Consider the following 13815-nt stretch of genomic DNA (forward strand, 5'->3'; position numbering starts at 1 on the left):
CAGCAATTAACTTGAGCTTAAGCAGAATCCTTTATTCCATTCCAGAAAAATTCCATTTTGGTTTCCATTCCAATCTTAGTACAGAAACTGTTGGATGGGTAAGGGGATGTGGTGGTGATGGTGGGAGGGGGTGCACTAAAATTTCTTATAGCAGCAGCTACTGGTGAATTTCTATACTTTTTTTTTTTTTTTTTTAACAATTGTAAACATAACTTTAACTGATCAATTTTAGGTGATCATAAGACACTGGTCTTTATAGATTCATATCCTGTCTCAGATTCAGTTCTCTGCTGGACTGAGTTATTTAGTGTCTCTTCCTCAGCACAGTGTAGCTGTGGGGTATTCCATTTTTGTTCTATATTGACATGTTGTCTGTCACATGATTTTTGTTACTGTTATATACCAGGGTTAGGCTTATGAAACCAATATATGTATTGTCTCTCTCTCTCTCTCTCTCTCTCTCTCTCTCGGTATATAGATATATATTGCATTTCTTTTGAAATAATGTTGAAATATCTAGAATTTGTTCTGTTAATTTCTCTGATTTTGGTGATAATGATCGATGAATGCACCCTCCTTGTATGATGACAAAGTTTTCTTTTTGCTGTCACATTCTGAGCAGGGTGAGAGTTGAAAGTTAGTAAGGGTCATATACCCACATTCTCCATCTTTCCTTATGATTGATCATTAACCTTTACGGAATTTTATGAGTTAAAGTATAGCACTGGTTATTCTGCACTGGCAATTCCATAAGGTTCAACGTGGTTTATCTGTAATAAATGCTTAAAAACAGCCAGAAAAACTCAAACACTTTGCAGATGAGGAGTACACCGCAGGTGCATCGCATTGTAGAAAAAGAAGCCATTTTCTATGATATAATTATAATGAGAGTGTTAGAGGAAGCAGCCTTTATGGTTGACAGTTGGTAACCTCAGTGTTCCATATTATAAATGCTCTTTTCTTAATTTCTTGATGTGTAACATACTATACTGACTGAAGAAATGTATTTACTGTAAACCGAAGTGAAACTGACCAGTAAACCCTCCAAACCAAGGAACCATAGTGCACTCAAAATGTGCCCTGATTTGTCAGTTTTACTTCCCATCTCAGTGAATATGTAAAATGCAGGTCACAAATGTAATTGATTGTTTGTGTTTTATGAATTATCCTATAGTTTGTGGATGTAAAGTTTCATGAGGCAGTGATTATCTGAAAGGTCATAGTGGGTCATTGAATCCCCAAGCGTCTCAGCTTTCCAGTCAAACTCAATTTATGCAATTCCAAGATTGTTTAGGTCCCAGCATGCATAAATATACCATTTTAGAATAGGCCAATATGCAGCAAATATGTGTTGCATGCCAAAAAAAAAAAAAAAAAACTGCGTTGTTTTTGTCTCAAACTGCATAGGATCAACATAAAGTGAGCATGTCAGCAAAGGGGAGACCCGTGGGTGCCCATAGAGCCCATTTTCATTCAGAAATCTTGAGGTGAACAGAAAACTTGCTAAAATTACAACATTTAAACTGTGTAACCCCCAACTTTCAAGCCAAGAGATTACTTTAACATACTGATTAGTTTTGCAAGCCAAATTTCTACTCTGTTTAGTCATCCTCAAAATAAATACCCAGAGGAACAGCTGAAATTGAAGAAGTTCTTGTACAGTATTTGAATGATATCAAAATGTTTTGCACCCTTGTTTTGTACAATGCCTGTACATTTTATTTGTATCATTTGTATTGCATTGCAACAATTGGAATTAAGGCCATGGTTAAGTTTAGGAAAGTAAAACAAAATTAGAACATCAGAACTAAAACATTTATATTAAGGCGAGTGTTCGGTTAAGGCAATTTAAACTTTGGTTAAGATGAGGCAACTCTGCGCTGCATCACAGTAGTACGAAGAAAAGACTAGGGCAAATTATGCTAAGATCTGTGCCTGCATAGTAATAGCTAAATTAGACAAACAATGTATTTCCTCTTTTTGATTCAGAACATGGGCTTTTCAGCTCAGTGTCACCACTTTCCATGGTCGTTGTGCTCACTTGCTTCATGACATCTGTCGCTGTTGAACATTAGAATAGCATTAGAATTAGATTTAAAAGTTTGCCTACCAATGGATGGCTCCTATCAAAAACAATCAAACTGAGGACTTCAGTAGGTTGCTGAACTAACATGTTATGAGGTGAACAGCTGCAAATATGTCCATAAACTGCCATTTTACAACTGAACTTGGAATGCTTAAGGCAGCACAGCTTAAGATATACAATGTCAGAGTCCGATTTTAAATTATTCCTTTTATTCTTGACTGGGAACTGGGCAGTCCTTGCTTATGTTTTGGTCTAGAAAATGATTAAAATAAGCTCAAAGACCTAATTCAGCTGGTGTTTAAAATTTTATCTTTTTTGTTCTTGGCATGTAGCGTGTACCATGTTACAAGCCGCAAATTAAGTGCTGTTATTTTTAGTGCTGTATTTTTTCACTAACTTTCAGTGTAGCCATAGCATCATCCACCCCTGCTGCCAGTTATCTGAAAACAAAAATGAAACACCAATAAGCCCAGTAACTGCAAATATGGATGTTGAATATGCTTGGTCTCATGTACAATCATACCTTGCAGAAAACAAAACAAAACAAAACAAAACAAAACAAACAAACAAACAAAAAAACAAACCAACAAAAATGAATTAGCTTTAGCATGACATTTTCTTCTAAATTTCAGTCTTGCACTAAATTAATAATCCTCCCACACACTATCTGTTTCCAACATCCAGCTAATGACTTGTTGTATTGGCCAGCCTCTACCAGCTCTTTGCCTTATGCAATAAAAGCTGTTGCATTAGCTGAACTGAAAACCTAAAATGGTGATTTATAATTAGTGTCAACATGATCTAATTCTTGGGCCTGTTAGCAGAGGCTGAGTCTTGTTGTAGTTACTTGGTTAGTCATGTCATTTCCAAGTAAAGGTGTGTTTGGGCTATGAAAAGGCTCATTGTTGCTGTATTGCTGTTCTATTATTAGAAGACTAATTTTCCCTATTTCCACAAAATCAGTCATCCTGGCATAACTCTGTTTTGCTTGGTTGCATTTTGAGCACATTCTCTTGACAAGGCCTTGCTCCTTTATAGTCTGGTGCTGAAGTAGCAAGTTGAGTAATTTGGATATTTCTGAAATTAGAGCACTTGGGTGCACTAAAGCTGTGCAACTTATTGTCATCAAAGGTCACCTATGAACAGTAAAGCCACTGTGTTGTTCATGGCTAACAACAGATAATAAATGTTGTTTTCCTCCATCTGTAAAATCATTCTGTGACCTCATAGTGTCTCCTGTGCATTTTGATGCTTAAGTTGCTTTTGAAAACTTTAACCTGCCTTTAAAACTCACACGCCTCTTGGCTCTATATTTAGAGAAAGAGGAATGATTGTCTAACAAATTGGGTTTTTGTAGACTTTTGGAATAAGGAATAAGCAGATTGCAGCTTGTGTTTTGTAACTCACTCCAGTTATTCCATTCATACATAAAACCAAACTATCTATCTATCTAGGTACAATTCTGTGTTCTTAGATGTTGATGTTTTGCCATGAAAGTGGAAAAACTTTGTTTTTTATGAGTTTTTCTTTTATTTATTGGCTTTTTGTCTGGCCTTGTGAGCTGATGTTTAGAAATTTATCACACCAGTTAGAAATAATGCCCCACTGTATTTTGTTAAAAATCAATAAGGTAAAGTCTTTGTCTTTCTCACTGTCTTCATTCCCCTCCCTGCAGGAGCACAGGCCTGGAGGAGGCAGAGTCATGAGTGCGCAAGAGGCACCCAATCCTGGGCAGGAGCAGGTGGACTCTGGAAGTGTGGCCACAGATGGCCCCTCATCCACCTTAGCCTCAACCGCCACGAGCACTAGCCCACCACCTGTCACAGTAAAGAAAGAACCTGGGACCTCGGGGACCAGTAATGGGAAAGTTGCAGATGCCAACCCTGCTGAGATTTGCGTTGTTATTGGAGGCAATGATGGAAGAGGAAGTGGAGGAGGATCCCGTGGATCTCAGACCCAGGGTATGTTTGCCCTTGGTACACCTCCCCCAACGAAGAGCACAGACTCGTGCATAGGTGTGTGAATATATACATGCATTTCCTGACTGCAGTCTTTTCTGGCTTATCCAAGCTTGACCTTGTATTCTCGAGATGCATCTGGTGGTGCATCTGCAATTCTTTATGCATAATTTGGATGTTTTGTTTTCTTCCAAGAGTTATTTAATCAGTTATAACACATATACAATTTCAAAATTAATTAAGATTAAAAATAGTTTAGTCTCTGTTCATTGTCTACTTGACACACATTTGTAAACATTAAACTCTCTTTACAGTGAGATTGATTGGCACAGAGGGATTTTTTTACTGATAAAAATGCAACTTCAGTGGCGCCATATTACAGAATTTACATATACATACTCAATAGGGTTTTCTTTTGAGGGTGGATTAAAAGTATATTCTAATTTTTAAGAGTTGAGGTGTTAGAGAAAAATTACAGTCTCTAATTGTGCTACTGATGTTCAGTTGGCATTTACATTTGCTTTTTGTATAAACTAGAGTCAGACAAGTAGATTGATAGCAATTTCATCCTTGTGTGTCTGGTATAAAGATAGCAATGGATGCAGCCACATATCACTAATATAACAGATTGTCATTTTCACAACTAGGCGAATATTAATACTTCACACAATTAATCCAAGTTGGAGCAGAGCAGCGGAGAGGATTGCATACACGTAAATGGAATCAAGCTGCTCCACACTGTTCACATGCTCTGACTTCAATAAAATAGAGCCAGGGTTTCCTGCAGACGTTTACAAGTAAAATGCACCTCTCCTTAACTAAGAATAGGCAGACCACTAAGAAATGTAAAAGAAATGCACACAAATGCTTAAATTCTCTGAGCAAAGGCGTTGTGTAAATGTGTGTTGAGCTAATACTGACACTTTATTTATCAGTTAACTTAGCATAGCAGGTTAAATGAAGGGATGTCAGACAGCCTCAGCTCAACAATGACACTGATTGGTTAGGTCTACCCACCCTGATTTCACTACAGTTGTCATTTAAACAGAATAGAGTGATGTTTTGAGGGGAAAGCAGAAATCTCTGCAAAGTTGTTCCTGTTGGGAAAATGATTGCAGTCCCAATCAGCGAGTGATGGGAGAACCATTGTTTAGTGTGGCGCATGACATACGGTCATAGTAAACAGATTTTTCAAGTGACTGTTGACAAAGTTTGTCTTTGTTTCACCATAAAGCATCAGTTAAACTAGACAGTGGCTTTCTCTAGTCTTTACTCTTGGTTGGGATTGGTTGGGATGTTTGCATTAAAAAGGGTTAGGACCAGTTTAGGAAAAGGGGAGGACATAGCTCTTTGTTTGATAAAGTGAGGTTTTAAAGCAAAAATAAATAACCATCAAACACTCAAGTGATGATTTACTGTGGAGACAGATGCTTTTATAGTTTGATTTTCCTCCTCTGTATTTCTCTATGGCACATATATGCACATAGACGGAGGACTTGACCGCTTTGTGTGTCAGTAATCTATCATCAAGGGGGTTAAAATAGGTTAAATAGCCAGATGTTTCACAACTCTAAAAAATGACAGGTAAGACAGCTATCTCTGCTCCATACATTCCACACAGCGTACTAATTTGCTCATTATGGTGGGTCTTTAGACTGCAGAGGAAACGCAAACAGCAACAGGCTGAAGGAAGTTCCTTGAAAAGATGCCGTGGTGGGCTAATGCTTTACCCGGGTAATTTGGGAGGGAAATCGCCTTAAGCTGACTTTATCATTTGAAGGTGTTAAACTTAGTCTGACTCTGAAAAACATTTTTTACAAGCATTCTTGCCAAGGATTCCCACAGGTCATGAAATTTCTGGAAAGTACCTGAATTTTGAAAAGTCTCTTTCAGACAATTTAAAAATCAGTTGTTAGTTATTTACCAGACAGAAGATGTATCTTCCATTTTATTCATGGGATGTTTCCCTCACAGAGTAAAACTGAAAGATAAGCTTTATGAAGATTTTAGTGGTCTAAATCCACAGTGTGTATCAGACATGATTACTGGTTATGAACCAGGCAGGTGTCTTAGGTCAGTAGCTCCTTACCTCCTTCAAATTCCCAGGTTTAAGGGCATTTAGAGGTTATGCTTCTAAAACTATTGTGGATGTTCTTTTATAATAATAATTATTATTTTTTTTAAATTATTTTTACTGCTATTTTTGTATGGTGTAAAGGACTTAACTACACTTTTATGAATATGGAAAATGGGAATGTTATACAGAGCCTTACTAGATATATGTGTTTGTCAAATGAAATAAAATAGCACCTAATGAAATGATGCTCATTTGTAAAGGTCTACAGCAGTCAGTCATGGCTATCTGGGGAATGTGATAAACTAATTATATATATATATATATATATATATATATATATACAGTACAGGCCAAAAGTTTTGACACACCTTCTCATTCAATGCGTTTTCTTTATTTTCATGACTATTTACATTGTAGATTCTAACTGAAGGAATCAAAACTATGAATGAACACATGTGGAGTTATGTACTTAACAAAAAAAGGTGAAATAAGTGAAAACATGTTTTATATTCTAGTTTCTTCAAAATAGCCACCCTTTGCTCTGATTACTGCTTTGCACACTCTTGGCATTCTCTCCATGAGCTTCAAGAGGTAGTCACCTGAAATGGTTTTCCAACAGTCTTGAAGGAGTTCCCAGAGGTGTTTAGCACTTGTTGGCCCCTTTGCCTTCACTCTGCGGTCCAGCTCACCCCAAACCATCTCGATTGGGTTCAGGTCCGGTGACTGTGGAGGCCAGGTCATCTGCCGCAGCACTCCATCACTCTCCTTCTTGGTCAAATAGCCCTTACACAGCCTGGAGGTGTGTTTGGGGTCATTGTCCTGTTGAAAAATAAATGATCGTCCAACTAAACACAAACCGGATGGGGTGGCATGTCGCTGCAGGATGCTGTGGTAGCCATGCTGGTTCAGTGTGCCTTCAATTTTGAATAAATCCCCAACAGTGTCACCAGCAAAACACCCCCACACCATCACACCTCCTCCTCCATGCTTCACAGTGGGAACCAGGCATGTGGAATCCATCCGTTCACCTTTTCTGCGTCTCACAAAGACACGGTGGTTGGAACCAAAGATCTCAAATTTGGACTCATCAGACCAAGGCACAGATTTCCACTGGTCTAATGTCCATTCCTTGTGTTTCTTGGCCCAAACAAATCTCTTCTGCTTGTTGCCTCTCCTTAGCAGTGGTTTCCTAGCAGCTATTTGACCACGAAGGCCTGATTCGCACAGTCTCCTCTTAACAGTTGTTCTAGAGATGGGTCTGCTGCTAGAACTCTGTGTGGCATTTATCTGGTCTCTGATCTGAGCTGCTGTTAACTTGCGATTTCTGAGGCTGGTGACTCGGATGAACTTGTCCTCAGAAGCAGAGGTGACTCTTGGTCTTCCTTTCCTGGGTCGGTCCTCATGTGTGCCAGTTTCGTTGTAGCGCTTGATGGTTTTTGCGACTCCATTTGGGGACACATTTAAAGTTTTTGCAATTTTCCGGACTGACTGACCCTCATTTCTTAAAGTAATGATGGCCACTTGTTTTTCTTTAGTTAGCTGATTGGTTATTGCCATAATATGAATTTTAACAGTTGTCCAATAGGGCTGTCGGCTGTGTAGTAACCTGACTTCTGCACAGACCAACTGATGGTCCCAACCCCATTGATAAAGCAAGAAATTCCACTAATTAACCCTGATAAGGCACACCTGTGAAGTGAAAACCATTTCAGGTGACTACCTCTTGAAGCTCATGGAGAGAATGCCAAGAGTGTGCAAAGCAGTCATCAGAGCAAAGGGTGGCTATTTTGAAGAAACTAGAATATAAAACATGTTTTCAGTTATTTCACCTTTTTTTGTTAAGTACATAACTCCACATGTGTTCATTCATAGTTTTGATTCCTTCAGTGAGAATCTACAATGTAAATAGTCATGAAAATAAAGAAAATGCATTGAATGAGAAGGTGTGTCCAAACTTTTGGCCTGTACAGTATGTATATATATACCCCCCCACACACACATATATATATATAGCAATAGCAACTAAACTAATCGCAGCAAGCAGTTCACTGCAATGTGCACTTAGCATTTTCTAAGAAACCCATTTGCATTTTCCAAAGGCATTTTAGAATATACACCACATGTGAGAGATGTTAACATACGACACATGCAATAATGTAAAATAACTTAAGACTCACTGTCTTAAAACTACACTATCTCCTTGTTTTTATAACATTGTTTTGCCTTCTTACACAGGTTCCTACGTCTGTGGGGTATGTGGGAAGAAGTACAAATACTATAACTGCTTTCAGACACATGTCAGGGCACACAGAGGTAAGGCACTATTGCTTTGTATTAGGGATGTCACGAGAACCGATACTTCGGTATGAAGTCGATGCCAATAGTCACAAACTATGATGGTACCTGCTTTTCTGCGGCACTGTAGGTAGCGGATGTATTTATTTAGATTTCATATTTATTTAGATTTGCCCCTCAGCAGACCATAACATGTTCTTCCAGAACCGATGGAGGCGGTATACATATGATTTACACTTGTTCAGGTCTGTGCTGAAGAAGAGACAAACACACGTGAAAGATGGAGCAGCAGCTCCACCTCAACTTGTCCAAAAGAAACACAGCAAGATTTCCCATTCAAGGCGGATGATCAGGGGATAATAATAAATCCTCAAAACAAAATATGCAAACGGCGCCATCAAAGTTTCCTGTTAAATTGTTGCTTCTTTTTCTAATAATGTGTAAGCCTACTTATTATTTCCATATTTCTCTCATGTCTCTGCTGGATACTGTAGTTGCAATTCTAAGCAATCCAAAAAGTTGTTATTTAAGCACAGTTTGTTTATTGATTGTTTTAAAGACTTGAAGGCTTAAATACTTGAATAAAGATTTCAATAAAGGAGTGTATGTTGAAGTAAATGGGATTTTTTCTTTTTTCTCTCTTTCTTTCTTTTTTTTTTTGTATCGAAACGGGTATCGAGATTTGTGGAAATTCACTGGTATTGGTATCGACTACTGAATTTCTGGTATCGTGACAGCCCTACTTTATATACATATATTGGTCCTTTATGGAAGCCACAAACAATCTAACTTAAAATATTCTGTATCTACTCATCTTCTCTTGATTGGCAGCATGTTGCTGCACATTGCTGTGTTTGAAGTTTCTTGGGTACATTTATTTATTAATTCTTAAAGCCAGGGAAAGCAGAATTTGAAAATACAGTCCTGCAGCTCTCCCCCCATTTTCTGCTCTACCAGACCAGCTGGGGCATATGCCAGGAAATGTCAAAGCAAGTGTTGTGAAACTTGTAGTAGTTAATAATCTATTAAAAAAAAAAAAAATCTCTTAGTTACATTACTCTTGTTCACATGAAGCAGCCATTTTGAGTTGGTCTGAAAGAGGAAAAAAAGTTGTTGGGGGCTAGTAGAGAAGGGAAGAAAAGTAGTCAGTCAGGGCAGGGCAGATGCATTTTGTAGAACAGCCAACAGGAATGCCCTCCCTCTGAACCGTGATTGGTATAAGTCTCCTGTCATAGGATAGATTTTCTAAAGCCTGAATACAGAGCTAAGAGTAGGTGCAGAAGTCTAGTTTTCTCTCAGGTGACTTGAATTGCAGTATTAATTTTTTTTTTTTTTTTGGAATGTTTGGTCATTGATGGCAAAAAAGACCTGCCTACACCAGCTTTAAAATTTTATTATTATTATTATTATTATTATTATTATTATTATTATTATTTTGCCTTGGGCTTACTGAGTGATAGCATTTTATAGTATCATTTAGAAGTTGGAAAAATCTGTTAGTACCGGTCTTAGCTCTCAATCAATCTAAGATTTCTTTATTTTGCATTTTTTGCACTGCAGAATCAGAAAGCATGGTTGGAGATGGTGCACCTCAGCCTCCCAACAGTGAGTATACAAGCATCCCACAACACACATGGTTATAAGCCTGCCAGCTAGGGTATCGTTGGGATTTTATTTTGTTAGGATTTTATATACTACTGTTATTGATACTGCTTATCGGTTTCATACTTCATTAATACTCTAATAGGTTCTTAAAAAAAAAAAAAAAAACAATGGAAAAGGATTTTTTTCTGCTGTTGCACTCTTTTTGTGTTTTATCATCTACACAATATGAGTAAATAAGATGAAAAATAAAGTATTTCTTCAGCAGCAAGGATGAAGGCTAATCTAAATAGTTAACTTTATTTTGTTAGATAATAGGATGAACTCTATAGGCTCCACGTGTGTAGTGTAGCTACGGCATACCTGCTGTGGATGAGGATGAGGATGGGACCTCCTCTATATTATACTTGCTCAACAGATGTTTTGATAAATTGCTAGTGTTACCCCCCTTACTCACAACTTCTCAAGGGTTTTATTATGTCTTGACACGTGTGACAGCTGTGGCTGGAAACATTATTTGTTCATGTTGCTAGTGTGCATCTAAGTCTGTACATCCATCCCATTCTCATGAATGTGATATCTCAGGAGCAACTTGAAGGAATTTCTTCAAATTTATCACAAACATCCTCTTGGACTCAAGAATGAACTGATTCAATTTTGTTGTTCAAGGTCACTGTGGCCTCACACACAATACATTTCTGTCCATAACTCTAGAATGAATATGCTAATTACGACAAAGTTTCATACAAATGTCAAATAGGATATAATGATGAAGTTATGTCACTTTATATCCAAAAAGTCAAAGGTTGATTTCACTGTGACATCATAACTGACCATTCTCGCTTCACTTCCTGTCCCTGGATGACAGGACAGGGCCCTCCTGTTCCTCTGGTCGTCCACCACCAGCTCATTGATTTTACTGATATTAAGCTTCAGATGATTATTGTTGCTCCATGTGATGAAGCTCTCTATCAGTTGTCTGTAGTCCTCTGTAAAAATAATCTCTAAGTGAAGACACCATGTTTCTCACTGGAAATTATTCACTGGAATCATACATGTCAATATATGGATACCACATTTCACCAAAAAATACACTTAATAACTTTAATTAACTTATAACTTTAATTAAATTCCTTCAAAGTCTTCACTACATGCATTATATGAGTCTGGACGGACATGGATGTAAACAGCAGCTTGACTGGTTGGCTGAGGTATACAACCACCGGGCGGTATTTCTACTAAAATGTAACCAAACTTTAGAACCACTATGTCTTCTCCACTGGTCTGACCGTGTGCTGTGCCATTGTGTGTGTGTGTAATGCCAGCCAAATTATTTATTTTATAAATGTCTCTTTTACCAGTTGGTCATCATTTCATTGTTTTGCATTTACTACATATCTTTTCGAGCCAATTCAGTCTGAAAGTAAGCCACTGCAGTTCATAGGTTAAATGTTAATTAGGCCCACACCGTTGTTGGAGTTTTTATCATTTCCTGCATTCCCTTAGTATTTTACATCACTGTACATGGTTTCCCCGTATTTTTATCATGATAAGAGATATTCTGAATTTAGTCTGAATTTTTTCTTGTTGTTTCAGTTTTTTTTTTCTTTCCAAAGTTGATATGTACTGTGTAAATATCACAAGTTGCTTCCAGTGTAAATATTTCAAGTTAGTCCCAGTAAAAAAACAAAAACAAAAAACAAACAAAAAAAAAAACAGGTTGCCTTTTGTCCATGATTATGCAAAATCAAATTTTATTTCCTATTTAATTTGGGTATTGTAACCAATGGAAGCCAGTACTTCCAGAATTTTGCAGTGTCACTGTTGCAACAATTAACATGTATTCAACTAATGCCTGTAAATTCTGCACAACATTGTAATTTTGTTCAGCAGCAGTCACACAAATTTGACTAATCATCGTTTCCCACAATTTTCACCAAAAATGTTGAGCCACGCATCACTAAACTCACTTTCTTTTTTTGGTTGTAAATAAGCAAGCATGTCCGACAGCAACATTTCACATTTGCCGACAAAGGTCACTGCTAAAGAGCATGCAAAGCAATTCCCTGATGTTTTGTATGAAAGCATTGGCAAATTGTTTTGCACTGTGTCTGTTTTGAACAAATGTCATTGATTGCCAAACACTTCATGACAGAGTCTGCTGCAGCCACATCTATAGCAAATACTCAATACTATACTCAAATTAATCAAGGTGAGCTAGATTCTGTATACATAGTTAATGATAGTGTAATATAAAGTGCAAAGTGATCGAAGCATAGTTCTCTATTGGCATGACAAACTGTGTGTGGGTGTGTGTGTGTGTGAGAGAGCGAGTGAGAGAAAGAAAATAAGCTTGGAAGAAAAAGTCTCAAATGTTTAAAAATGGTGTGAAAGCTTGCCTCAGAACATCAAGCTTTATGTGTAATGAAATCAGAGATAGAGAGCATTTGTGTGTGAGAGTCACTGAGTGAGGCAGAGGAGAGAGAGAAAGTAGTTAAATGCAAATAAGCCAAGACAACGTCTCGTAAATGGTAGGCTACTCTATGATCAGGGAATAGAGGTTCTTAAGGTTATAAGGTAAAATTCTCATGAAGGTTTTTGCAATTTTCACTTTCACTTGCAATTTCATTGCTAAAAATGCCCCCAAACATTGCAAAATCTGAAATCAAGAATTTTAGGCTGCAGCAATCCTGAAAAAAGTCTCGACTGGGAAGCATTTGTTGTATGCCATCCCACTCTTTCTCCCATCCTTCTGTCCATCTTCAGGATTTGGATTAGGATTATCCAATGAAACAGCAAACCTAAAAAAGTAATCTAAAAAAATCAATTTCTTCTTGATTGGCTGAGTTTTTTCTTTTAGTTGAAGGCTCTGACATAACAAGATTACATAATGCAGATGTGTAACATAATGTGAACTTGGAATATGTTCAGATGGCTTCATTTTATGAATCGAGTGTGCTGATGTCTGATGAGAAGTTGCAACAGACACTTCCATTGGCAGCCCTTGGTTTTTTGCTTCTGTTCTTGACTTACCTAGTTAGCTTTCTCACCTGCTTAGCATAATATCAACACAACTTGATTTCCCTGTCTCTTCTGATTTGCTTAGGCTGAACAGCCAATCAGACTATTTTCTCGCAGCAATGGCCTCCACTGTTGATTCATCACAGATGAGGGGTGACAGTGGTGTAGGGCACACTGCACAAACTTCAGGCTATCATCAGCCACAGACAACCAATGAAGGATGGCGGCTGATTGTCAGCTTGGTGTGGGGCTTTAATGAACTACGTGTGAAATGTTTTAAATGATTGAAAGACAGTTAGCTTTGCTCACGAGGTGTTAACAGTCCATCTGCACATAAAACCCAAGCCTAGCTTACCTAACAGATGAAAGCCATTTTAACTGGATGCCTATTATATTACAACACACAGAGTAGAGCAGTTCTCCAAACAAAGATTAAGATAAAATTTCACATCAATGCATTTCACAGTATAGAGTTGAGGAGACACTGCTACACCACTCTAGTGCTCCTTTTGCTGTAGCATCAATTTAGGCGATGCACATACGCAGATTACTTTGTTGACTTGCTGTGGCATGCTGTCAGTGCAACAGAGTACCATCAGATTCATTTTGCTGAGGTGCACCAAGGAACACTTAAGGTGTTTAGTGCCAGCTGCTACCTGGCTCTGCATTTCTTCCCCATGCAACAATATTAGCAAGAGAATTAACACAAGATAGCTTGGTGGATGTGGAGATCTGTTTTGTCATGTACTTAAACTCTGTCCACTCTCCCCTCCAGT

The 13815-nt window shown here is 37.8% G+C and overlaps 1 protein-coding gene across 1 annotated transcript in view; it reads left to right on the forward strand.

The window, feature by feature from the left end:
- znf618 (zinc finger protein 618) overlaps positions 1–13815 on the forward strand; it is a 48161-nt gene that overhangs the window by 8002 nt on the left and 26344 nt on the right. The window contains exons 2-4 of the mRNA XM_030064592.1: positions 3762–4101; positions 8357–8434; positions 9977–10021. Coding sequence (XP_029920452.1) covers positions 3789–4101; positions 8357–8434; positions 9977–10021 — 436 coding nt within the window. The 5' untranslated portion in view covers positions 3762–3788. The remainder of the gene's footprint in view (positions 1–3761; positions 4102–8356; positions 8435–9976; positions 10022–13815) is intronic.

Source organism: Myripristis murdjan, chromosome 12 (assembly GCF_902150065.1).
Source record: "Myripristis murdjan chromosome 12, fMyrMur1.1, whole genome shotgun sequence".
NCBI classification, from domain to species: domain Eukaryota; kingdom Metazoa; phylum Chordata; class Actinopteri; order Holocentriformes; family Holocentridae; genus Myripristis; species Myripristis murdjan.